The sequence below is a fragment of the Marmota monax genome, unplaced genomic scaffold, assembly GCF_021218885.2.
Source record: "Marmota monax isolate L192 unplaced genomic scaffold, Marmota_monax_Labrador192_F-V1.1 WCK01_AAM20220418_F8-fsc00362, whole genome shotgun sequence".
Taxonomy (NCBI): domain Eukaryota; kingdom Metazoa; phylum Chordata; class Mammalia; order Rodentia; family Sciuridae; genus Marmota; species Marmota monax.
The window spans coordinates 761857-786490 of record NW_026694757.1 but is presented as its reverse complement, the minus strand read 5'-3'; the positions used below and the strand labels follow the sequence as shown (position 1 = coordinate 786490).

At 40.7% G+C, this 24634-nt stretch overlaps 1 protein-coding gene across 9 annotated transcripts in view; it reads right to left on the bottom strand.

Moving 5' to 3' along the window:
* The window catches only part of Tnrc6c (trinucleotide repeat containing adaptor 6C), a 119246-nt gene that overhangs the window by 63949 nt on the left and 30663 nt on the right, over positions 1-24634 (bottom strand). For 2 of the 9 annotated variants that reach the window (XM_046424933.2, XM_046424931.2), the window contains exons 1-2: positions 22404-22850; positions 16838-16937 (exon numbers count right to left, since the gene is read on the bottom strand). In XM_046424933.2, the coding sequence (XP_046280889.2) occupies positions 16838-16937; positions 22404-22487 (184 nt within the window). In that variant the 5' untranslated portion in view covers positions 22488-22850. Of the gene's footprint in view, positions 1-16021; positions 16044-16837; positions 16938-19828; positions 20218-22403; positions 22857-24634 lie in introns of those variants that run through there. The other 7 variants (XM_058572786.1, XM_058572784.1, XM_058572785.1 and 4 more) reach the window with 7 other exon arrangements.

Sequence of the window (24634 nt, the reverse complement as noted above, 5' to 3'; positions counted from 1 at the left end):
TGTCACTATGTGTACAAAAAAAATCCCGTCACCTGTGAGTGTGTGGGAGGGTGGAGGAAAGCACACTTCCTACCACTCACTGGAGGGGGGCTGTCTGGCGACTGCAGCTGGCTCTTTCTCATCAGCACTTCAACATGCTCAAATCTAATCCCTGCTAAAGGGATATAGCTCAGTGGTAGAGTGTCCCTGGGTCCAATCCCCAAGATCAATAAATAAATATGAAAAAATAATTGTCAGCTCCATGTCCCCTCTGCACTCGTGAGGATGTTCTTAACAATCGCTAAATGAAAAGAGAAGGAGGCAACCCTCTTCATCAAGAACACACAGGAGCCACTGAGCTTGGCCATGTTAGGTCTTCTCCTAGAAACCCAGGTGCTTTACTCCATCTCAGCACTGAGTCCCATGCACAAGGGAATACCTTTATTTCAGACAGGTCTGCCCACCCCTTCCTATGTCCTTCAAAGACTCCTTTTGCTTCACTGGCCCTGCCACCTTTGTTCTCATCCCTGCCTGGGGTGACTCAGGAGTGGGCATCCATGCTCATGGCTCTCACCCTCCTCTATGTGCCACTGAAGCCCACATACTGCCCCAGAGTTGTCTCCCTCTCTAAGTCCAGTCTCCAGGGCTGCTTAGAAGTGTCTCTCTTCAAACCAAACCTAATGAGATTGAACGAGAATGTCCTGGCACTAAGCCAGGCCCATGCTGGTTGCTGTAGGAAGGTACTGATGCATGAGCGATGGCTTCTCACCTAAATACACCAACTGTTAATTGGGAAATTAATTGATATGTACTAAAAGACACGTAGTTTTCCAAACATGGATGACTGAGTGGAAATCTTAAGACAAGGATGGAGAGGAAAGATGACCATGTGGTGGTCTTTAACCACACATGGCTACTAACAGTGCTGGATGTCCACATTGAGATGTGCTGCAAGTATGAAATACACACTGGATTTTGAAGACTTAAGACAAAAAAAAAAAAAAGAAAAATATTGAATATACAAATAAATATGAAATATAAAATGCATAAAAATATTTTTCATATTGATTTAATGCTTAAATGGTGTACTGTGGATATACTGATATAAAAACACATTTATATTAAAAGTAACTTTAGTCCCTCAGTGGCAGGGTGCATGTGCAAGGCTTAAGTGTCTTAGGCTTAATCCCCAGAACTGTAAAAAATCACTTCACCTGTTATTTTTTAATGATGCTACTACTAGACTCACCTGGCTCACTTTTTTTTTTTTTTTTTTGGTGAGATGGGGTCTTGTTATGTTGCTCAGGCTGGTGCTGAACTCTCCTGGGCTCAAATGATCCTCCAGCCTCAGCCTCCCAGATAGCTAGGATTAGAGGTGTGCGCCATAGCACCCAGCCTAAACAGAATTTCTTTTCTGTTTTCTTCTTTGTAGTGCTAGGGATTAAAACCAGGACCTTGCACATGCTAAAAATGCACTCTACCACTCAGCTTCCATTTAGGCCCTCATATTATAATTTCTGTTAGACACTGTTGCTCCAGAAATGACAGCTGGAATTTTTTTTTTTTTTCTTTTGGTACTGGGGATTGAGCCCATGGAAGTTCTACCGCTGAGTTGCATCTCTTTTTATTTTTTAATTTTGAGACAGTCTCATTAAATTGTCCAGGCTGGCCTTCAACTCAGAATCCCTCCTGTGTCTGAGATTATAGGAGAGCGATACCATGCCTGGCAGCAAGGTCTTCTTGAAAGAGATCAATTAAGCTAGTTTCTTAGAAATATGTTATATTTAAATAATTCTGTTTTTCTAAAGGTTGCAATTGAAGCAGAGACTCAGAATACAGCAGCTGTGAATAATCACACTGTGTAAGGTGAGAGGTTTTTCCCTTACAGCTCTACATGCCACACCAAGCACTGCATATTGTCTCACAAAGAGAAGAATATCATTTGTTAAATTAACAAAAAGACCAAGGGCCCCTGGAGCACAACACAAGCCCAGTATGCCGAGTCTCCCTCATACCACCTCATAGTGTCTCCAGCTGCCCGAATGCCAGGCTCCAGGCTGGGAGAACAGAGGTCCTCTTGGGCCCTGAGGAAAGCGAACAGACCTCTCACACAGCAAAGCAGTGAGCAGGAACCATGAATCCTGACCTGGTTGAGCTGTACTTTTGGGGTCTCTTCTTCTTCTTCTTTTTTTTTATGTCTATTTTTTAGTTGGAGTTGGACACAGTACCTTTATTTTATTTATTTATTTTTATGTGGTGCTGAGGATTAAACCCAAGGGCCTCATACATGCTAGGTGAGCACTCTACCACTGAGCCACAACCCCACCCCCTTCTGGGGGTCTCTTCTAGGTGATGAAGTTATATACCTGCTGTAATTTAAGCCAGTACTTTTCAGACCTTTGAAACTAGAAGCCACCTAGCACATCTCAAATGAAAAGTGAAGCATCTCAAAATTTGGGTCTATTCTCATAATGCAGATAAATCAAATGAGTGATTTTGGATTAGACACATACTCTTTCTGGATCCAAATTTCTGAATCTATTCCTGCCCAAATAAATAAGATAACCTATAATAAAATTTAAAAACAAGAAGAAATGGGGTATCCAAGCAATCCTAATGTTTCTCTTCTTCACACAAACCTGGATCTAAAGCCATGCTTCAATGTAACTATCTTTCTACACATCAGTGTTTCCATGCAGCAAAACACAGCAAAGCTGTGGGAATCAGTTTAACTTGACTGGGTTTATGGATGGTCAACAATCATTTGTTTTACTTAGTAAAAATTAGGGGATGGGGTTGTGGCTCAGTGGTAGAGTGCTCGCCTAGCATGCACGAGGCACTGGATTCGATCCTCAGCACCACATAAATGTAAAATAAAGATACTGTGTCCACCTAAAACTTAAAAATGAATAAATATTTAAAACAATAAAAATTAAGATCAAAACCATTTACTAACTAAAGAGTTCAAAAAAGTTTCAGAGAGCTGGAAGTTTTGTTTAGTCTGCTTTGCCTAAGTTTTTACTTTTTTTTTTTTTTAAATGAGGGCAACACCTGCTGGTAAAAAAAAAAAAGGCAGGTATTAACTCTTTATTTTAAGAATATTTTGCTTTCAGCTAAAATTTTCAGGTACATTGTCATAATAAGGCCAAATAGTCTATATTATAAACTGCTACTGATTTTCCAAAACCCCAGATGACAGCATGGACAGGAAGTCCAGACTGTCCCTGTGGGGCTCTGGTGGACTTCATTTAGGAGCTCCTTTTCAAACTTGTACACATCATCTCTAAAAGACCACAGGAGAGGGCCTCACTGATTCCTGCCCCTCTAGTAGTTACTTTGCAGCCTCCCCAACTGCTAGTCACAGTCCAACCTTTCCCCTTCCCAGCATTTGCCTGAACTGAGCTTTATGGTGTCACTTTGATACCACGAGCAGCATCCGAGGCTCCTGACTTTTCTTCCCGTGATCGGGTATCATGCTCCTGTACATTTAGCCCAGGCTTCACTCTGGTTTCCCAACTGCTTGGCCCTGCCACAGGGAAGGCATGACTGTCTACTTATTCCATCATAAGCCCCAATACAGTGAAGAATTCTCTTTAATCTAATGTGGACTGCCCAAATCCCTCTACTGTATTTGTCTAAAACATTATAAGATATCCTATACTCTTTGAAATTCAGATACCCCAGCTCCCTCCCTCTTTCAATCTAGGCCCTTGTCTTCTGTCTGGTTTACTGAGGTAGGTACTCATTTACTCCTTCATTCAACAAACAGCAAAACTGTACCCAGCTGCTGGGGATCGGCCTGTGAGTACACCCTGGCAGGCTAGTTCGCGCTGTGCGTGCAGCTGTAATGACCAGGCTGATGCTGCAGCAGGCACCGTGCCTGGAAGCAACAGGCAGCAGGGCTCCCGACTCTTTTCCCAGGTCTCAGCTCCTCAGCTCCTGTTGGGGGAGTTGTTTCTGGAGACTGCTCAGTCCTCCTCAACCCTTTCCATGATTTCATAGGCACTTCATCCCCTGTCCTCAGTCTGTTTCTGTTTTAAGTAGTTAAGTAGTAAGCAGGACACTTGAGTCTTTTCAACAACACTATGGCCTCTGGTGTGGGCAAGACATGCAAATGCTTCCTTCTGATGGAAGTATCTCAAAGGCAACTCGAGTTACAATCTCCTGGGCCACCCTTAGTTGCCTCAAGTACACTGACAGGGTAAAGTGGTATGTTTTAAAAGTTGCTTTTTATAGGTAAATGCTGACCTACAGGGATGTTTTAATCCACACATTTTAGCACATCTTATTTCTAGAATCTAGATGTACTTTACATGACTGAATACATTTAACATGGTTTCCTAATTCATCCTCCAACTCCACCAGAAAGACATTTAATCAACAATATGATAAATACATTTTTTGGTTTTCATCTACAGTTCCTGGCTCATAACTCTCATAGATAGCCCTTGTTACGTCCTTAGTGACTAGAACAACAAGAATATCTTTGTTTTTAAATATATATATTTTAGTTGTAGTTGAACACAATAACTTTATTTATTTATATGTGGTGCTGAGGATCCAACCCAGAGCCTGGCATGTGCTAGGCGAGTGCTCTACCACTGAGCCACAACCCTAGCGCCCCGCACACCCCCCGGCAAATCTTCTGTTAAAGTGTCTGGCCTGTTGTCCTTGGTTCCCAAAGCAGCTCAGAAACAGTTGTAGAGTGCTAAGGTAGAAGACAATCTCCTGCTTCAGTGGCCGGGCTGCCTCTGGCCTCAGGGAGCACAACCTCTCCCTCTCTGCCTCCTTCTGCTCTCCTTCCGCCTGCTCCTTGTTCTCCTCCAGGCAGGCCACAGAAACCAGAATTCCTCTTTCCCAAGGTGGCTCACAGAAGCTAAAGAGACTTCATCTTCTCCGCCTTTCTGTCTTAGAGCTGGTCACACAGAATTCTCTGTCCTGCCTTGTCGGATAGTAGCAGATCCCAAGACTCCCCGTTTCGGAGGGGGTCCTTCCTTAGACTCAAGAGGAAGGAATGTGAGGGGGCAAGAAGAGTCTGCACACACAGGCCTCACTGGGTTTCCCTGCTGACCTATTAGCCCTGGTGTCCTGTCACCTTCCACACAGTCATCAGTGCCCCAATCATGCCTGAGCCTCTACAAAACCCCAGAAGGCCAGGATTTGGGGAGCTTCTGCAGGAAGCTGAACAAGAATACATCACCTGCAGGAGGGTGGGGCGCTCGGGATCCTTCCAGACCTTATCCTGTTCACCTCAACTGGCTGCTTATTCGAACCATTTAAAATACCCAACATAATAAACCAGTAAACTTGCTTGAGTTCTGAGAGCAGCTCCAGCAAATCAATCAAGATTAAAGAGGGATTATGGGAGCTCCAAATTGTAACTGGTCACTGGGAAGTTCAGAAGGTCCCGACTTGTGCCCGGGTCTGAAGTGGGGCAGAGCTCTCAACCTTTGGGGTCTTACATTGTCCCAGAACTGAAGTGAACTGGAGGACTTGCAGCTGGTGACCACTGCAGAATTGCTTGCTTGCTTGCTGCTGTGGGGAGAAACCTCCAAAACCTTTTGGGATCATAGAAACCATTTGTGTTGAGCATATAGTAGGAGAAACTGAGTTTGTATTCATCTTTTTACACAGATAGCATCTCAGAATTTCAGAAACAAGTTTTTGTATGATACAGCAAATAAACTTCTCTCATGCATAGGTACTACACAATGACAAAAAATAAAAATACTAAAATATCATGCATTAGAATTGCAAGTTTGAGGCCAGCCTCAGTATCTTAATGAAGCCCTAAGCTACCTGGCAAGACCCTGTCTCAAAATAAAAAAATAAAAATAGGCTGGGAATGTACTCAGTGGTTGACTGTCCCTGGGTTCAGTCCCTCGTACCAAAACAAAACAGAATATATATTCAAAGATTCAGAGTTTTATTTATTTTTTTTAAAGATAGAGAGATATGAGAGAGAGAGAGAATATTTTAATATTTTATTTTTTTTTAGTTTTCGGCGGACACAACGTCTTTGTTTGTATGTGGTGCTGAGGATCGAACCTGGGCCGCACGCATGCCGGGCGAGCACGCTACCGCTTGAGCCACATCCCCAGCCCAAGATTCAGAGTTTTAAAAAACATTTTACATTTAAATTTGCTCAAATATATATGATTAATGTTTGCAAGTGTGACTATATGACAGAAGTATTCTCATATGCTAAAATAATCAGATTCCAAGAAATGTTTTCATGATTACAATTTCTCCTGAAACCTATACAGCAACTCACATTGTGGGGAGAAGTAGGAGACAGCTCTGAGTAAAGAGGGTCCATCTGTTGTGTTTATCAGCAATACCAGTGGGATTCAAAGCGCTGGCCTTCTGTTTGTTCAGTTGACAGCTTCTGGCTCGTCTATCACCATGGTAATATTTGGAGCCCAATTCAAAATGAGCACAAACCCATTAACAACAAACTACATTAACTAAGTGTCTATTTTGCCAATGAGAAATGCTATTTAGAGGTATTTTCTATTCTAATGTATTATGGCGATCTCTAAGAGGTATTAAAATTAAATTAATGCTACGCTTAATATTTCAGATCAGATAACATCAATGTTAAAAGAAAGTAAGACTATTTTAGTAATGACTACTAACAGTATGACTCATTTAATTAAAAGGTTACTTTGGCCCTTGAATTCTTCTACTCTAAGAAAATGTAATATTTATGGTATAGGCAAGTATTTCTGAATTCTTTTTAAATAATAGCAGGCTGATTTAGAAGACCTAACTAGAAAATGTTAGTAACAGCATCTGTTAAAGTCACCTACCAATACAGCATTAAAACATACTGCTCCCAAAGCAACTTAGGGAGACCCTGTCTCAAAAGAAAATATAAAAGGGGTTGGGGACATGGCTTAGTGCTTAAGTGTCCCTAGGTTCAATCCCCAATATCAAAAACAATCAAAAAATGTACTGGCTTTTCTACAATCTTTCTTGTATCTAATTTCAATTGAAACACTCCCCATACAAGAGAGGCAACACACTGGACCAGACATTGGGGTGAAGAAAGTCCATCAAACATGCAGCGGGCCATTCTTCCAACCCCTCCTGACCTCCTCTCCTAAATTACCCTGAACTGACCGAGTTCTCAGCAGACAGCAAATCCTACAGCTCAAAAAAACACAATGTTAAATGGAATCATGTCTCAAGGGTGTTCTAGGACATGAATATTTTCTTCTCTGGAACTTAGTGTGTTTTCTTTAATATATTAAATTGATACATTGCGAAGTATTAATCCTAGCATATTCCCCCCCAAAGAGTGCAGAGTCCTGCAGTCTGCCAGAAGGGGGCACCCACGTCAAAGCACTGCAACACCAGTGGGAAGACTGGTGAGGGAGAAGGAAAACTGACCCTGTTGCAAGTGGGTTGAAAAGCCTTCCTATTCTCTAACACCTCTGCTGTGTGGCAGCACATGCCCTGCCAGCCTTTTGTTTGCCTAGCCCCTGGAAAATGCTACACTCCTCCAGCCTTTGAGGCCTGCAAAAGCTTGTTCCTCTGTAGGTGGAGGTCCTTATCTACCTCTTTCCTTTCCCGGGTTTACCAGTGTTCTGGTCACTGTTTAGATATCTTAGTCAGCATTACCTATAGATGCCATCTGTAATTCTCAGGTCCTCTGATCTTATGCTCTCATTCTACCAAGTTCCCTTCCTGCACAGTGGCCATGGCAGCTGGCAATGATACAGGTAGCGCTGTGACTTATATCTATTCCCTATAAAACTCTAAGACCCACAGGATGGAAAGCATATATATTTTTAAATAATTTTCTCCCCATAGCAACCAGCACATTATCAAGCAAATAGCAGGTGTTCAATAAATATCTGCTGCATAACAGTAAAGACAGAACCAGAAACTAATCTATATTAGCCTTCCCCTTTCACCTGCAGCCTGCACTATGCATTGTTCTAATTGTACCCACACCCACTGCCTTCTGCCCCTCCCCACTAAATCAGTTTAGTTCAGTTTTAACCCTGGACATGCCACTGGGTTTTCTAAAATATACATCTCATGATGTCCTTCTCCCACTTGGAACACTTCAATGGCTTTCTTTGGTTTAGAAAATCACATCTGAATTCCCTAGTTTCAACTCCTTTTCTGAGTCGGATAGGCTGTTGAAAGCTCAATTCTAATGGCCCGATGGCTGGGCTTGGGATGACCTGGAAAAGGTGTGTCTCTTTTTCCTTGCTTTCTTAGCAAACTCAAGGCACAACTGCGTAAGTGGCCAGCTCTAGCATGCATTTATCTCACTCTTGTCAGTATTTTCCTTTCCCATTCTCTCATTTATTTTTACTTATTTAAAAATATTTTTTAGTTGTTGATGGACCTTTATTTTATTTATTTATATGTGGTGCTGAGAATCCAACCCAGGGCTTCACACATGCTAGGCAAGCACTCTACCTCTGAGCCACAACCCCAGCCCCTCTCATTTATTTTTAAAAGTAGGTAATTATGTTTTATACAGATATAAACATTTAATGAAAAGATGAGCATTTAAATTTTTTCAGATAGAAGGTGTGGGATAAATAAATTGCAGCACCCAGAAACTGAACTGCATTCACTTGCACGTGTGCGCGAGCAAGCACACATGCACGCGCGTGCACGCACACACACACACACATATTTTTTTCCCTACTAAAATCTCTCTTTAAAAACAGGAAACTTATCTTTGCTGACCAGTAGGTATTTATTAACTGTTTAATGAATGAACTAACCAGCCAACCAGCCAACTCTAGATAACCAACACATTGCAATTTTTGGTGTGCTAAAACCTAGATGAACCATCATATTTAAAAGTGCATGTTTCTTGATATTATCACATGACAAGTGCCTGCCCACTCAGAAAGAGAGGGAAGGACTATGCCAAGCCATGTGGTGTGGCATCTCTCTGCCCAACTCCAGAGGCCAGTTGAGTGTCACAAATCGATTTGGAAGAAGAAAATAAATAACTCAATAAAGACAGGCAAACTTTACTAAAGAAGTTATGCAGATGACAAATAAGCATATAAAAATTACGTTCAATACCATTAGTCATTAAGAAAATTGGGGTCTGGGGTTGTGGCTCAGTGGCAGAGTGCTTGCCTAGCATGTGTGAGGCTCTGGGCTCGATCCTCAGCACCACATACAAATAAATAGTTATTGTGTCCATGTACAACTAAAAATATTTTAAAAAGAAAATGCAAATTAAAGTCTTAATAAGATACCCCACAAATCTATTAGAATGAGTGAAATTATACTCTGTGTTGTGAAGCACAACTGTGAAATAAATAGTATTATTACTGGAAAACAGTTTTGCAGTTTTTTGGTAAATTAAACATACACCTATCATAACAGGTGCTACACTGACTGTGGCAATGGTTCCACAGGTGTATCAATGCCAACGTGTGTTAATCTGTATTACTTAACCATGTGTACGATAGCCAATAATGACTCAATAAAGCAGTTTTAAAAAAAGAAGAAGCCAGGGTTGAGGTTGTGGCTCAGCGGTAGAGCGCTCACCTAGCATGTGTGAGGCACTGGGTTCGATCCTCAGCACCACATATAAATACATAAATAAAATAAAGGTATTGTGTCCTACTACAACTTAAAAAAAAAATTACACACACACACACACACACACATATAAATAAAGAAGCATCAGCCAACCTAGGTTAACAAGGGCCTATTTCTCAGAATGCAGGCTGTCAGTTTTTTTCTGTTTAGAATTATGAACTATAAACTGCCTTTATGTTTAAAGTTTTAGTTTAGGGCTATACTGTACTTTCATGTCATCTGAGACTCAGTGAAGCAATCACAGGAAGACGCTGTGATTGGACTTAGAATGAGGAACCAGAGCATGCTTGCCTGATGCCTGTCGTCACCAGTGTCACTGCCTTTCTTTTAAAATTTAATCAGGAACTTAGGCATTCATGTACCTGTACCTGCCTAGAGTTTGGTGTTTGGCAATACATTTTTATCCTTTTAAATTACCCATCTATTTTAAAACAACTCATCTTAACACTTTTGTTCCCATGAGATAAAATTAATATATTTATTATCTTCCTCTCAAGACTTAACAGCAAATTGATTCCTTTAAAAACAGAAAGACAAATCTAATATTTAGAAACCTAAGATAGCATCCCTTAAATATCCCTCATATAATAAATCTTGACGGGATTTATTATCCATTAATTAATTTATTTTTGGAGGTATCGGGGATTGAACTCAGGGGCACTCAACCACTGAAGCCACATCCTCAGCCCTATTTTGTATTTTATTTAGAGAGAGGGTCTCACTGAGTTGCTCAGCGCCTTGCTATTGAGGCTGGCTTTGTCGTGATCCTCCTTTCTCAATCTCCCAAGCCGCTGGGATTACAGGCATGTGTCACCGCACCTGGCTCTTTCAGCTTATTTAGAAGAATCCTAAGATCTGAAGTTCCTTCTAGAGTGACTAGGTCTACTAGTAACAGGTATATAACACCTGTGTCTCCCATCTTGCTATATGGTGGTAAAAGAAAACCTGCACAATGAGGGTTCTAATTCTTCTGTTACCTAGCTGTCAAACTTTGCACAAATAATTTACCCTCTTTGGATCTCGATTCCTTATCTGGAACAGGAACTGGGTAATCTCCAAGGATCCTTCAAGCTCTAAGATTTTTATCAATTTTGTAGACAGGCAAATAAAATGCCACATAAGTACTGACCATGTGGAAGACTTTTAGCTACTGCCTTTAGAAGAAACGTGCACACTCAGATATTTGGTTTAGTTATGTGAATATGAGTGTGAAAACTTGTAAATTCCAGGATTCTGGCCAATTTTACCACTCTATATAACACAGGAAAACATGGATCTGACGCTTTATAAACATTAATTTCTGATTACTGTATTGAGACCCTTAAAAGACAGAGCGAACAGTGATCACTCCCCCCCACAGGAAAGCAGAAGTGCACCTGCTTAGTCAAGAGCAGAATGTAAATGCTCCTCTCTGATCATCTAAATCCTGCTATGAAACCGGGAAGCTTTACACCTCAATTCTTACTATTCTTCATTTATGTACAAGAAGTTCTGTATTTTTAGAATGAGTCTTAATAATAGTACAGCAACCTGCATGTAATTTGTGACTCCAAAAACTTTATCGGTCAATGTGAGGCTATTGAAAGAATATGATTTTAGGTGATTTACACTAACAAAAGCACAGAAAGTTTCTCTTTTTCTTTTTTAGTACTAGGCATGGAAGCCAGGGGCATTTTACCACTAAGCTACATCCCCAGCCCTTTTTATTTTCAGACCTTCACTAAGTCACTGAGGATAGCCCTGAATCTGTGATCCTCTTGCCTCAGCTTCCTGAGCCACTAGGACTACAGGTGTGCATCATGGCACCTGGTGAAAGCACAGAAAGGTTTTTTGAAAATTAACAATTACAAACTAAACATGGCCAAAATTCAATACCTGATTCCAAAATTTAAATTATACTCCTTCAAGCAAGATTAGAATACTAATTAAATGTATGTCCTCAGCAGTGCTGTAACATACAAGTTAATAGCCTTTCACAGCAGGATTTTATCTGATCTCACACCAATTATGAGAGCAGGTAGGATCTGACTAATGCAAACCCAGTGATTGTGTTCAGCTGTTGTTCTTTGGGCACCAATGCAAAATTGACAAGAGATTATTTTCTTTGTGAGCAGCTCACAGGAAGGTTCTCAGATGGCTCAGGGCAGTACTTGAGGGGTTGCACCTGAGGAATATGGACTGGAGGGAAGTGGCAGAGTCCATAAAAACCTATATTTATGTTTGTGAATTCATAAGGAAAAATGCATTCAAGGATGGTTGACAAAATGTTAACTGGTAAATATCTCAGGATAGAGGGATTTCAAGTAAACTTTAATTTCTTTTTAGATAATGCTCAAATTATTTTTAACAAAAATTCACTACTTATGTTCTTCATCACAGGAGGAAAAATAAGGAAAGGTTATCTACAACAGCACCACAAGACTAGAGGCAGGAAAAGGAGGAGGGAAGGGATTCCAGAAAAATAAAACATGCTCAGATTTTTCAGGAGTGTAGGACATTCACCTCAGTGATGATCTGCAGGATCAGAGGAGAATCAGAGGAGAGGAACAACAGTGAACACAATGTCTGAATGAAAGTCCCCAGAGCTGACAGTGAGTGTGTCCCCTGGCTGCAGGGTAGCATGCAGGGTGTGAACACTGGTGGCATGGTATTTCACACATTGACTCTGCTGCTCTGAACCTTTAAAAGAAAATGGCCTCCACAAAGAAGGCACAGGTCAGGATGTGAAAAGACAGCCAGGGAGAATTTTCTGTTTAGTTGTGAATCTGCAAAGCAGACTTTCTGAAAACCTTGTTTACAAATGTATGGGGTGGGATGGGGTATGCTATATATTAGATTATGTTTTTCAGAAAAAATATGTTTTTAGTATTAGTCTTCAAAGTGAAGCTTCCTAGTTCAAGTTAAATGGTTATAGTGAGATGTGAAAAAATTTTAATATGCTATTGAAGATTGATCTACCAAGATAGTTAAAATTCGGTAGGAGAAGACACATGTGTGTACATAATACACTCTAAAAAGTTCTCTGAAAATGTTTAAAATAAATCAAAATTTAAGGGCTGGAGTTGTAGCTCAATGGTAGAGCATTTGCCGAGTATGTGTGAGGCACTGGGTTCAATCCTCAGCACACATAAAAAATAAATAAATAAAATATAAAAAGGCATTGTGCCTATCTACAACTAAAAAAATATTTTGAAAAAATCAAAACTTAAAAGAGATCAAATGGGCGGGGCCTGGGTTCAATTCTCAGCACCACATAAAAAACAAAGGCATTGTGTTGTGTCCATCTACACCTAAAAAATAAATATTAAAAAAAAAAAGAGATCAAGTTTCAGTTATGGAGAAAATTAAGTCAAATGCAATGAATGCCAAGTAACAAAGTCACTGCTTTCCTAATGCTACTAGCTGAAAGGTTTTCTTTGAGACACTCACACAACCTAGGCAAGCGCTCTAACATTTGAGCTATAGCCCTAGCCCTGAACAATGTATAATACTGCAGAACAAGAAAATCAGTAATTGATTTGATGAAGTTTGATGTAATTATCAAGACCAAAACAATTTAACCTTGTCCAAAAAAACTGATTTGGCACATTACACATTCTCCTTTATAGGTACAGCTTCTCTCTTGAGTATTCAATTCCTGAACTCATTCAATATTAAACTCTTCCTACATTCAAATGACTTGGGCCCTGGACTTCAGAGTGTTGCCTGGAATACAGCAAGGTCTCCCTGCTCCTGGTGATTCTTTCAGGCAGGCTACCTTGGCCCTGGAGCAAAGTGTACCTAATAACTAACTCAAGCTCTGCCAATTGCTGACTGTGTCCTTGGTCAGCTCTTGGCCTCTGAGCATCCTCCTTGCCACAGGCAATGCAGGGTGAGTGTTTGTTGCGTGTTTTTCCTGCAGGCTGTATGGCAGAAGATTCTGGGGACATCAGCCACCATTTACTTGCTCTGCAGTCACTGGGACACACAGCAAACTTCGAGTCATTTGTCCTTTGGAGAGAATGCACTAACAATGCAAAATACTAAATGTAAGGGCCCACTACAGCATCTAGCATGAAAGGAGTTTCTGAGTGAGGGTGCTGGGAGGAAAGAAGGAGCAGGCAAATGGAGCCCTTGCCCTATGGACTATAGGCTACAACAGGGGACACAGACAGGAATGCTGGCTTGAAGCAGATCAACCTCATGTTTGAGCAGAGATGCTACTACAACAACCTCACAGGATTGTGAGGTTGTGGCTCAGTGGTACATGAGCGCTTGCCTAGCACATGTGAGGCATTGGGTTCGATCTTTAGCACCACATAAAAGTACACAAATAAGGGCTGGGGATGTGGCTCAAGTGGTAGCGCGCTCACCTGGCATGCGCGCGGCGCTGGGTTCAATCCTCAGCACCACATACAAATAAAGATGTGTCTGCCGAAAACTAAACAATAAATATTAAAAAATTCTCTCTCTCTTAAAAAAAAACCACAAATAAAATAAAGGCATTGTGTTCATCTACAACAACAATAAAACAAACAAGAAAACAACCTCACTGGTTCAGTTGAGCCAAATCTGCGTTATCTGACATTAGGGTCCAGTCAGAAAGTCAGAACCTTCAACTTGTAGCAGCCAATTTTGATTTGGCCTGGTAATAATGGAGAATCAAAGTAAATTTGAACCTAATACTGCTAATACTCTTTAGTGAATTACCTAGTAGTAGCACTGTTAAAATTCTTTACAGCCAAAAAGCATTTTTTTAATTTAGCAGGATGTGAATAATAATTACTATGAACCATTCTAAAGCTAGTTAGTAGTTACTGATAATCTATACCAAAGGAACAGTATTTTAGAGAAAATAAAAACCCCAGTAGAATGTGGAGTCAGCAATGAAAATACTCATCAGCACAGCAATAGAAAATATTAACTCTGTGTAAAGTGGCAGGCCAACTGTAATTCACGATTACTATACATAAATAAGCAATCTGTTACTATCTGAGGAGAAACAATTCCAATGACAGTGAAAACAGAATACAGCTAGGATTTAAGCAGAATGTAAAAATTTCTCAATGTTAAAAAAAGCAAATGAATGATTCAGAAAAATAATTCTGTATTTTAAGTGACAATTATTAAAATGAAACCATTGTTTCTTATTTCAGATCATAAGTTCAAATACAACTAAAGTACCAACCCTTTTGAGCCCTTCTGAAATTCACAGTGCTTCTAAGAGTAGAAGAAAGAAAAATGTCTTTTTTACTTTGCTGCCTTTTAGTATTCATTTTATGTTAAATTCATCTTTTAATACGACTCTATTTTAAGGCACAGAGGCTGAGTGCACCAGGGTCAGATGCCCTGGGCTCCCTCAGTCCTATCTTTACAACTGTCAATCAAGAACAAGCCACTTAACTCACCAGGAGCATCATCTGTAAATGAATTCCTGTCCTGCTCAATTATAAAGTTCAATGAGATAACATACATAACCTTTTCTTTGAAAACAATAAAATGCCAAACTGAAGTAGAGTGGATTGGTAGTGACAGCAGCTTGAGCGAGCATGCTCATAAGAATATCTCAGTGCATGTGTCTGTACATACAACTGTGTACATGTGATGGTCCAACAGAAAATAAGAACTTAAGAATGACAACAATTAGAGACATCCTTTACTGAGCACCAACTATACATGAGGCATTGAGCTATTTTCTTGCATGATTCCATTTTGTCATTACAACAGCTTCATGAGGCAATTCATTACCTTTCGAATTTTAAATATGAGATACCCGAGATTTAAAGAAGGAAAGTCACTTGCCCAAAATGAAACAGAGCTGGTGTATATGACCCAAGTGTATGCCCTTAACCACAGGAAATCACCTAAACACATCAAGCATGAAATGAAGAGGCTGAAAGTGTGGCTTGCTTGTGTTCATTCTAAATTTCCAACACAACCCCAGGGATGCTGGAGCTTCGCTGAGAACTGTGTGTGTTTCCAACATCCCTTAAGACAACAGCAAGCAAGCAAGCTCAGGACTTAAGAGGACACAAAAGAAACCTCTTCTGTATCAGTAAGAAAGACAAAATACAAAAAGGTTACACCTACAAAGAATAGCTGGCAATGAGGAACTGGAAGCTTTTTTAAAAATTCAGATATCTTTGGTTGTTCTTATTTCAACTCAGTCAACTCAATCAGTTTGATCCTTATTTGGTGCAAATAAACCAAAATAAATTTAAAAAGCATTGTGTAGAAAGCTAATGTAACATTCTTAAGGCATTTTTAGATTAATCAAATGCCAATGAGATGCAGATGTAAAACCAGTGATAAATGAAGAATTTCACAATGAATAATAAAAAAGTAGAATCACAGACAGGCTTATATCCTTTGTTTTTTAGACATCAATTAAAAATTTTTAAAAATCACCCTCATCATAAAAAGTTTAGTACCACCATAAAAAGCCCCTCCCCCTCAATATAAACAAACTTACCTTTGGTTTTTTGATCAGCAGCCTGGAAAAAAAAAAAAAACAAACCAGAAACTCTTTAGGAACAATAGTGTGTAGAATGTGTGCATATATAAAAGTTTATCAACAGAATTTTAGTATTGGAAATTTTAAAAGCAAGTTTTTGTCCAGTTAATTTATTATAATTCATTACAGGGAAAAAAATATGTATTTGTCTACATTGATTACATCCCAATATTAACCTAAAGGCAAAAAAAAAAAACCCAAAAACAAACCCCCAAAAAACTATATGGAAAGCTCCTTGAACTCTATATTTTAAAACAGTCTAAAAGGCATATGGTTTTAAACTATAAGATACATGGGCAAGAATGAAGACAAATGGTATACTTTGTATTTTAAATGCCATGAAATTCAAGTACAACTTTAATGTTTACAGCAGAATTTTTGATTTTTAGTATTTATTAAATATTTACTAATATTTAGGATTTATAAAAGAACATATTCCAAAACTGCAAAAAGTATTTCTAGCTTTTCTAATAAGATTAAGTTTCATGGCCCTTTCCTCATTGCCTAGAGATGGCTGTTCTGGACAGTTCTCTTTATCACAAACAACTAAAATCAAACTTTTGGAAACACAGCTCTGATTTTTTTTTAAAGAGACTTGTGCAGCTGTCACTCTGTGTGTATTCCACTAGCAGGATATCTACTACTTGCTGGTTACAGATTTAGCAGATTGACTTAAAGTAGTAGTAGGATGAAACTTGGCACTAGAATGGCTATGACAATGCGAACGAGACACAATGATCACAGAGACAATGAAGTTAGTAACTCTGGCCAAACCTTTTTCTGAGCACCTTCCTTCTTTTTCTTTTCTTCCTGCTTTTTCTTTTTCTTTTCTTCCATCAAACGCTCCTCTTCTTGTGTTTCTTGTTCTTTCTCCCTGTCAAAAAGAAAAAGAAGTGGTATTAGTATAATGGCTATTTTAAAATTAAAAAGTGGAAAAAGCATTAACTGCAGAAAGTTTAAGCCAGGCACATATGGGTAAAAGGAGGCCACTTACAGAGATCATCAGAAATGGACATTTATTCTGTATTGCGAGGTGTACTTTTCTACTACAACAAGCTGTCTTATCTTTTTACTGGCTTAGTTGTCTCTTTCATTCAGTCCACATTTACTGGGCACCAAACTACCACCAAACATTGTATTGGGAATGTGGGTACAACATGGAGTCTCTTCCCTGTAGCCCCACACCAATGTTTCTCAAAGTGTTGCCTCTGGGATCACCATCATCATAATCAGTGGATTCCTAGGTTCCACCCTGGCTCAACATACCAAAATCTCTGGAAGTGATTCTCAGCATACTATAATTACGTGCTTGTTTGATAAACCAACTGTTTTCTTAAACAGGTCTCATATGGCATGGTAAGTTATTGTAAAGATACATGGGTATGCAGCATAGAGGAACACACCTGGAAGAAGTCACAGCAGCCTAGGAGCTAGGCTGCAAAGCTGAAAGGAATTGGCTGGCGTAGGATGGTGTCAGTGGCCAACAGATTGCTGTCAGCTCCAAATTCACCCTTCAACACCTGGCTGCGATAGCTAACAGAGCTGCTTGAAGCATTGCCCTTTCAGTGAGCACAAAGTGGAGTTTTCTTAGTAGAGGGTACTTGAGGGACACTGACCAGCATGTGGATATGAGGTCACTGGCGATGGTTCCAGACCTGGGCCCTGGCACAGGCAGCCCCTCAATAACCCTACAACTCTGGCATAATCTACAGTCACTTTCCCATGACCTATTCAATACAGACATAGTGCTCCAAGCCTCTTGCTGCTAACCCACCCCAGATTTGTCTCTGGTGGTCTTCCCAATAGTATGGTCCCTACCGACTACAACACACTGTACCTCAGGCCTGCTGCACCAATACCCTACATCTCTGTCACATGCCCAGGCATCAGCTTGTCCCAGAGCAATTAAACAAGTTAACACACATCAAAAGAAAATGCTCTCTCTCTATGGCTACACACCTATCTTAAAACCACCACCACCACAAGTGGGAGCACACCATCCCCATTATTTTGTTTTCACTTACTAATCCACTCCAAAATGTGTGGGGAGGCTCGGCTCTCTCCCATCTCTACATGGTATGCACAGCTTGTGATTTCTTAAGGTACCAATTTGAGAGGGTAACAGCTTAGTTCCTGTAATATGGCCATGGATTTGGCTCCTCCATCACCCTCGTCACTACTTTCAATTAAATCAATAAACGGCATTTGCTTTATAAGAATATATAAATGTTGGCTGCGGAGCTATGCAATACACTGTGACCACTTTTTAGTTTGTGGAGCTGGTTTAGAGTTCCTAATTGTCTCTGCCCCCCCCCCAAGATGTTTTTGATTTTATATTCTTTCCCCTACTGAGTTTAAAATATGGCCCTCTAAAATCCCAATTCTAGAGCCTTCCACTCTGCTCTGTCTGGGTTGGGGGCACCCCTTGTGAGAGAGAACAACCTATTGTTGAACCCCTGTGAATTTTTAAAAATCATATTAAAATATACACAATATTCCCTTTTAAGTATTTTTAAGTTCACAGTTCAGTAGTGCTCTGTTTACACTCTTGGACAGAAGTCCACCTTGCAATGCTGAAACTATCCCTACCAAAACACCTCCACTTCCCCATCTCTCAGCTTTGGGCAACCTCCCTTCTACTTTCTCTGCGAATCTGACTATACTACATACCTCATTTGGTTTTGATCTACATTTCCCGTGACTTCTCACAGCTGCTGGCCATGTGTATGGTTTTCTGGAATCTCTTGATCTTGTCACAATTTTACCTATTCTTTTGCCTTGAACTTGCCAGGTTCTGGAACTTCAGGATGATATACCTGCACATTTTTTCTGCCCTTATTTTTGCTTAGCATTAGGCAGATGCTTTCAACAAAGACACACTTCCTTCAGCTATTTTCTTGAGAACATCTTCTTTGGGTTACCTAAATAACATACTGAACCTTTTGGATCAATAATAATTAACCTTTTATGTTATACTTTTTTGCTACTATTACTATTTCCTGGGCTCTTGGCTCAACTGCATCTTCCAAACCATCTACTGAGTTTGTTTCATGTCATTTAAATTTTTTAGTAACTTTTTCTCTCTTGAATGTTCCTTTAACACAGCACCTTCCACACTCTTGTTTTCTGGATGAGAACCACCTCTATTCCAGCTGTGAACATGAATCAGGGTTTTTCTGAAGGGCTTCTGCATTTCCTACAACTGTCTGTTTTCTTCCTTTGGAGACTTCTTCCTCTGGGCTCTGACAGGAGAGCATTTCCTTAGTTGTCTAGTAATCCCTGCTTGACCATTCAGGCCTGAATGTGAAGCAACAAAAAAAAAAAACAATCCAGGGATTTGTGTGCATGAGTAGACTTGTTTCATGGTAGGCTTTGCTTTAGAGAACAGACAAGGTGCTGGCTATTTTGCCAGAGCAGTCTCAAGTGCCAAAATATGACATTTTCCCTGGTAACCAGGGCACTTTATCTATAGTATTAGTGACCATCCAGATTACTCCACTGCTGGAATTTTTGATCCCACTTTCCAACATTTGGATGTGACTTTTATTCTATTCCCATTTCCTTCTAAATTGTTTTCATCAATTACTTTCCTAGAGAGCCTAAACCTCAGGACCATCCCTTATGGCCACTAGTTCAATCTCACAGGAATGAGTGGAGGGAGGGAATGATTCATTTAACAAGTGTTTTCTGGGCAATGGCTTTACAAGTGCTCTGGAGTTACAACCATGAAAAAGGCAATGTATACATACACCCAAGGACACTCACATAAATGGTGCAAGTGCAGCAAATGATCAAGGCCACTGCAGAGACGTGTGTCTGTGGGTCAGCACATGGCAAGATGAGCAACTGGGCTTCCTCTCACAGGATCTTTCTGGAGAGGGAGGAGACATTATATCCTAGCTCTAACTGAAAGCATGAGCTTCCTCTGTCCTTGGGCTATGAGTGCTTTGTTGGCAGGATTCTGTTCTGTCTCTGTGGCCCCAAGAAAAACCTGTTACCATTCAGGGCATTTGTTACTAGTGTCTGGGAAGATCTCAGCTGAAGTCCACACAGGACAAAATCTCAACGCAAACTTTCTTTTCAAGACACCAACTTTATTTTCTGATATGATCATGTATACTTAGAATTACATTTACATATACATGATTTAATGTAAATTTATAAATGTAATTTTTTTCTTTATTTGGGGGTACTGGGGATCGAACTCAGGGGCACTTGACCACTGAGCCCAATCTCCAGCCGTATTTGATATTTATTTAGAGACAGGGTCTCATTGAGTTGCTTAGCATCTATCTCACTTTTGCTGAGGGTAGCTTTAAAACTCACGATCCTCCTGTCTCAGTCTCCTGAGCCACTAGGATTACAGGTATGTGCCACTGTGCCTGGCATTTTTTTCCCCCCTCAGGAAAATATTTGCTTTTCTGTTTGATTTTCTTGGTATCCCTTTACCCAATTCTCATGTCTCTCCACATCCACATCAACTGTCCACTGTTACATGACCACCAGATAACCTGTGTTAACCAATCAGTTCAGATACACCTGTTTCTGTCCAAGCTTATGTAATGATATGAAAATACATATACATTTTTACAAGGGGTGTTATTTGATTATTGTTTTGCAAAACTGGGATAATGCTATATAAGCTTTTTTGCATCTTGCTTTTCTCATTCAATATATTTGGGTGAGGGAATCTCCCTCCCACCCTGCAACTGACAGATCCAATCTATTATTTCTAATGGCTCCATAATATACCATGGTATGAATGTTGTCATAAAATACTTATATCATAAATTCCTCTATTCATATGCATCCACTCCACTTCCAGTTTATTGCCCCTACAAAGAACTCCCCCTCCCCTCCCCAGATTCTGAAGAAGAAAACAGCATAGCTTAGACTGGCAGCATGGCTTATTTTCAGTAGTAGTGGGAACTAGGCGAGGAGAAAATCTGATTGCACACCTAAACCTCAGGGCCAGGGCGATACAAAGTACCTACCGTTTATACAACAAGGTATCCTGTGGTGAGCCCCTCTGGCTGTTTTTTTTTAACTAAAGAAAATTTTTATTTTGATAATCATCCAAGTTTATATACACACACACACACACACACACACTATCTTTCATTCTCAAACAGTTCTGCAGTCTCGGGATTAGAAGGCACAGGTGGAGAACAAAGCAGCTCTCACAGTCTCAGGCAGCTCTGGAAAGGGTGGGGGACAAAAGCTTCTCCACAGGGCCCCACCAGCATGCACTCAGTGCTCCTCATGAAACTCACATTTTCCCAAGGAAACAATGATTTGAAAGATGAAATTATGTAGGCAGACTGGGAATCCAGTCCCCACCCTCTATAAAACTACTAAGAATGGAGAATATTCCAATTTACAGTCTTTCTGTTGACTGCTATGGATATTTGTTAAAGAATAAGATTCAGTAAAAGAGCAAGGGGACCTGTTTTTGCCCTTGAGGTTTAGTTAACCAAAACTGAAAATGTTTCTTATCTTTAGTTTCCATCTATAAGATACACCACGTCTTACACCCTGAAGTTACACTGGTTACACTCCGAACATCTCATCAAAATATTCCCTAGTTCATTCTGTGTGAAGCTGTGTGAAGCTGTGTGTGTGTGTGTGTGTGTGCATGCACGCGTGTGCACGCATGTGTGACTTTTACTTTAAAAGTCTGGCTAATTCAATAACAAGTCCTTGTGGTGTTTAAGTTAAGAAGGGCTGGTAAAATGTTAGCAGACAAAATTAAAGAGAGAAGAGGAAGGAAGTGGTACCCTGATCAGTTGTCACAGCAATATGTAAGGTTCTTTATTTTATTCAACATGTCTGAATGCCTGCTTTGTATGGGAAATATTTGCTGCACCCTGTAGGTAGCATAAGAGGACAAGGTAATCTTAGATCTCTGGGACATATAATCTAGTAGGAAAGAGACAGTAAAGCTTGAGTTATATTTAATATTCCACATACTATGAAAAGAAACAGTAATGAGAAACAGAGAGGGATTTAGAGTCACAAGAAGGGGTTCTGCTGTACTGTTCCATTATGAGCATATGGGGGTGGTGAAAAGGTGTAGCTAAGCCGGGTGCAGTGGCACACACCTGGAATCACAGCTACTCAGGAGGCTGAGGCAGGAGGATTGCAAGCTCAAAGCCAGCCTTGGCAACTTAGCTTAAAATAAAAAGGGCTGGGGACATAGCTCAGTGATAGAGTACTCTAGGTTCATCCCCAGTACTGCAAAACAAAACAAAACAAAACAAACAAAAATAACCCTACCATCACTACCACTTGGTCATCTAGCATAATATCAGGACTAGGGGTGAAGAAGAGAAACACACACCAAGTAGCTCTGATGTACAGGACCAGAGGAGGATCCTTGGGTGATGTGGCCGACAGAATTCTCAGATCTTCTGAGGTTTACCATGTAACTCTTTCCCCTTAGGTGTGGAAGGGACCGTGACTTGCTTCTAACCAGCAGAGGGCAGAGGAGTAAGCCATTCCATTCCCTTGCTATGTGATAGAAGACTCTTCTAGCAGACTGGTTTTAGATTCTCCCTCTTGATTGCTGGCTGTGAAGAAATGAAACAATTATGTATCCCGAAACAAGGAACTAATACTGCCAGTGGCTTGAGAAAGCATGGACAACAAGCAACCCATCCTTAGCTCCCATTGTGACTGAGGCCTTAAGAGGCCCTAGCTGCATCCAGCCTCCTGACCCATGGAAACTGAAGTAAGAAGAATGTGTTACTCTAAGTCACCAAGTTCATGGTGATTTACTATGCAGCACAGAAAACTAATACAGACAGTGATGTAGGATTTCTGGGCCTGCAAAGAAGGGGGAAGCCCACTCTAGTTTTTTTCTGCTGATTCACAACAAACAACTGGACAAAGAATAATACAATACAAAAACACAAATAAAGGAAAGTAAACACAAGCAAGTGGCTTAGGGAGAGGAGTTGAAATGTAGGAAGCCAACCAGTAGGGCGATGAATTTCTCATTTCCCCTCTTCTCTTGAGGCTTTGACCAGGGTGTAAGCTGCAGTCACAAAGCCATGCTGTGGCAGGGGTGGCACAGGCTGCTAAAATGGAGACCTTTCTCACAGAAGACTAGAAAAAGGAGCTCCTGGGAGCTAGATGGTATAAGGGGTCCCAGGGAGGAATCACCTAGAAAAGGAAAATTCCGTAATTCTGGGTATGGGCTGTCACTGTCTGGGTGGACTCTACTTGGTTCTGCGTGTGTGCTGCTGACCCCAAAGAATGTGAGACCTAAAATACCAAATCTGCGTACACTGTCCCAAGTCTCAGACTAACCCCTGGCTATGTGCCTGGGCCAGGCCCAAGCAGCACAGTGAAGGCCTGGGACATACTGAAGCCCTGGACCCGTTGCCCACAGGAGGTAAGGTCTGCTGTGGTCTCAACTTTTACTTTGGAGGGTGAGTAAGAATTCTAGAGATCTGAGAGGCATAACAAAACCAGCTGGCCTCAAGCTTTCAAAGGAATCCTGAATTATTTCCATGTTAGCGCTAATACAGACTGCAGACCCAGGATTTAGTTAAGATTTACCATTATGGCTGAAACAAAACAATACAGGACCCCCTAGCAACTCTCACTACGGAGCTCCTGTATCCTGAATTTACCTGACTTCTCAAGAAACAGCACTGCCTGCTTCTTGCCTCAGAAACCAACACCTCTGGGGCTTGTTGCCTGGCCACTGACACGTTTCACCAGTATTCTCCTATTTTCTTCTCCCACATGCTTTTTAATCACAGAACAAATGTCATTTCTCATATTGGTAGGCTTTTTCTGGAAAATAAGGTTAGTCACCTGTATGTTTCACTTTGCCACATGGCATCTTTTTCCCAACTGGGAACCCTGATTCCCCATAGAGAATGACTCTTTCTCCCACACCTGAATCCAGGGACTTTTAGGGACAATGGCTCCAGGAACCTACCATGTTTGGCTAATCAAAGAACAGTGCATTCCCTGGGCCACAGTACTTAGAATCAGGGAGGGTCCTGGATATGAACCAGAGATTGGAAGCTGTGGAAGTTGCCTCTCAATTGCAAAAATCTTGAAAATGGGGCACCACACCAAGGAAAAAAGGCCAAAAAAAAAAAAGGGGGAAAAGAGCTGAGTCTCTATGAGATGTGGCCTGAGTCCAGGAAGAAGTAGTTTCTGCAGCTTGGTACACAACGCCCTGTGTTCCTCAGCAGGGCGTGAGCACGAAAGTGGCATGGGCCGATCATGATACTCCTTGGAATGGAAGGAGCACCATTCAGCAGACAGCTGAGGCAGATTCACCTCACTTACTGTCCCTATACAAGGCTTGTCCTCCTTTCCAGGTGGCTGGTCTTTGTCCTGGCTTGTCAGCTTTTCCTTCAACTTTGTCAACTACCTCATATGGGTCCAAAGTTCTTTTCCTCCCTTAAATTATAGTTACTTTTCATTGCTTGTAACCAAAAAATCCTGAAAAGTACCTGGGCTTGCTCAATAAAACTGAGTACAGAACAGAAGCAGCACTTTTAATTATGACTGATCTTAATGGTGATTACGTTCAGTAAGCATTTCTAC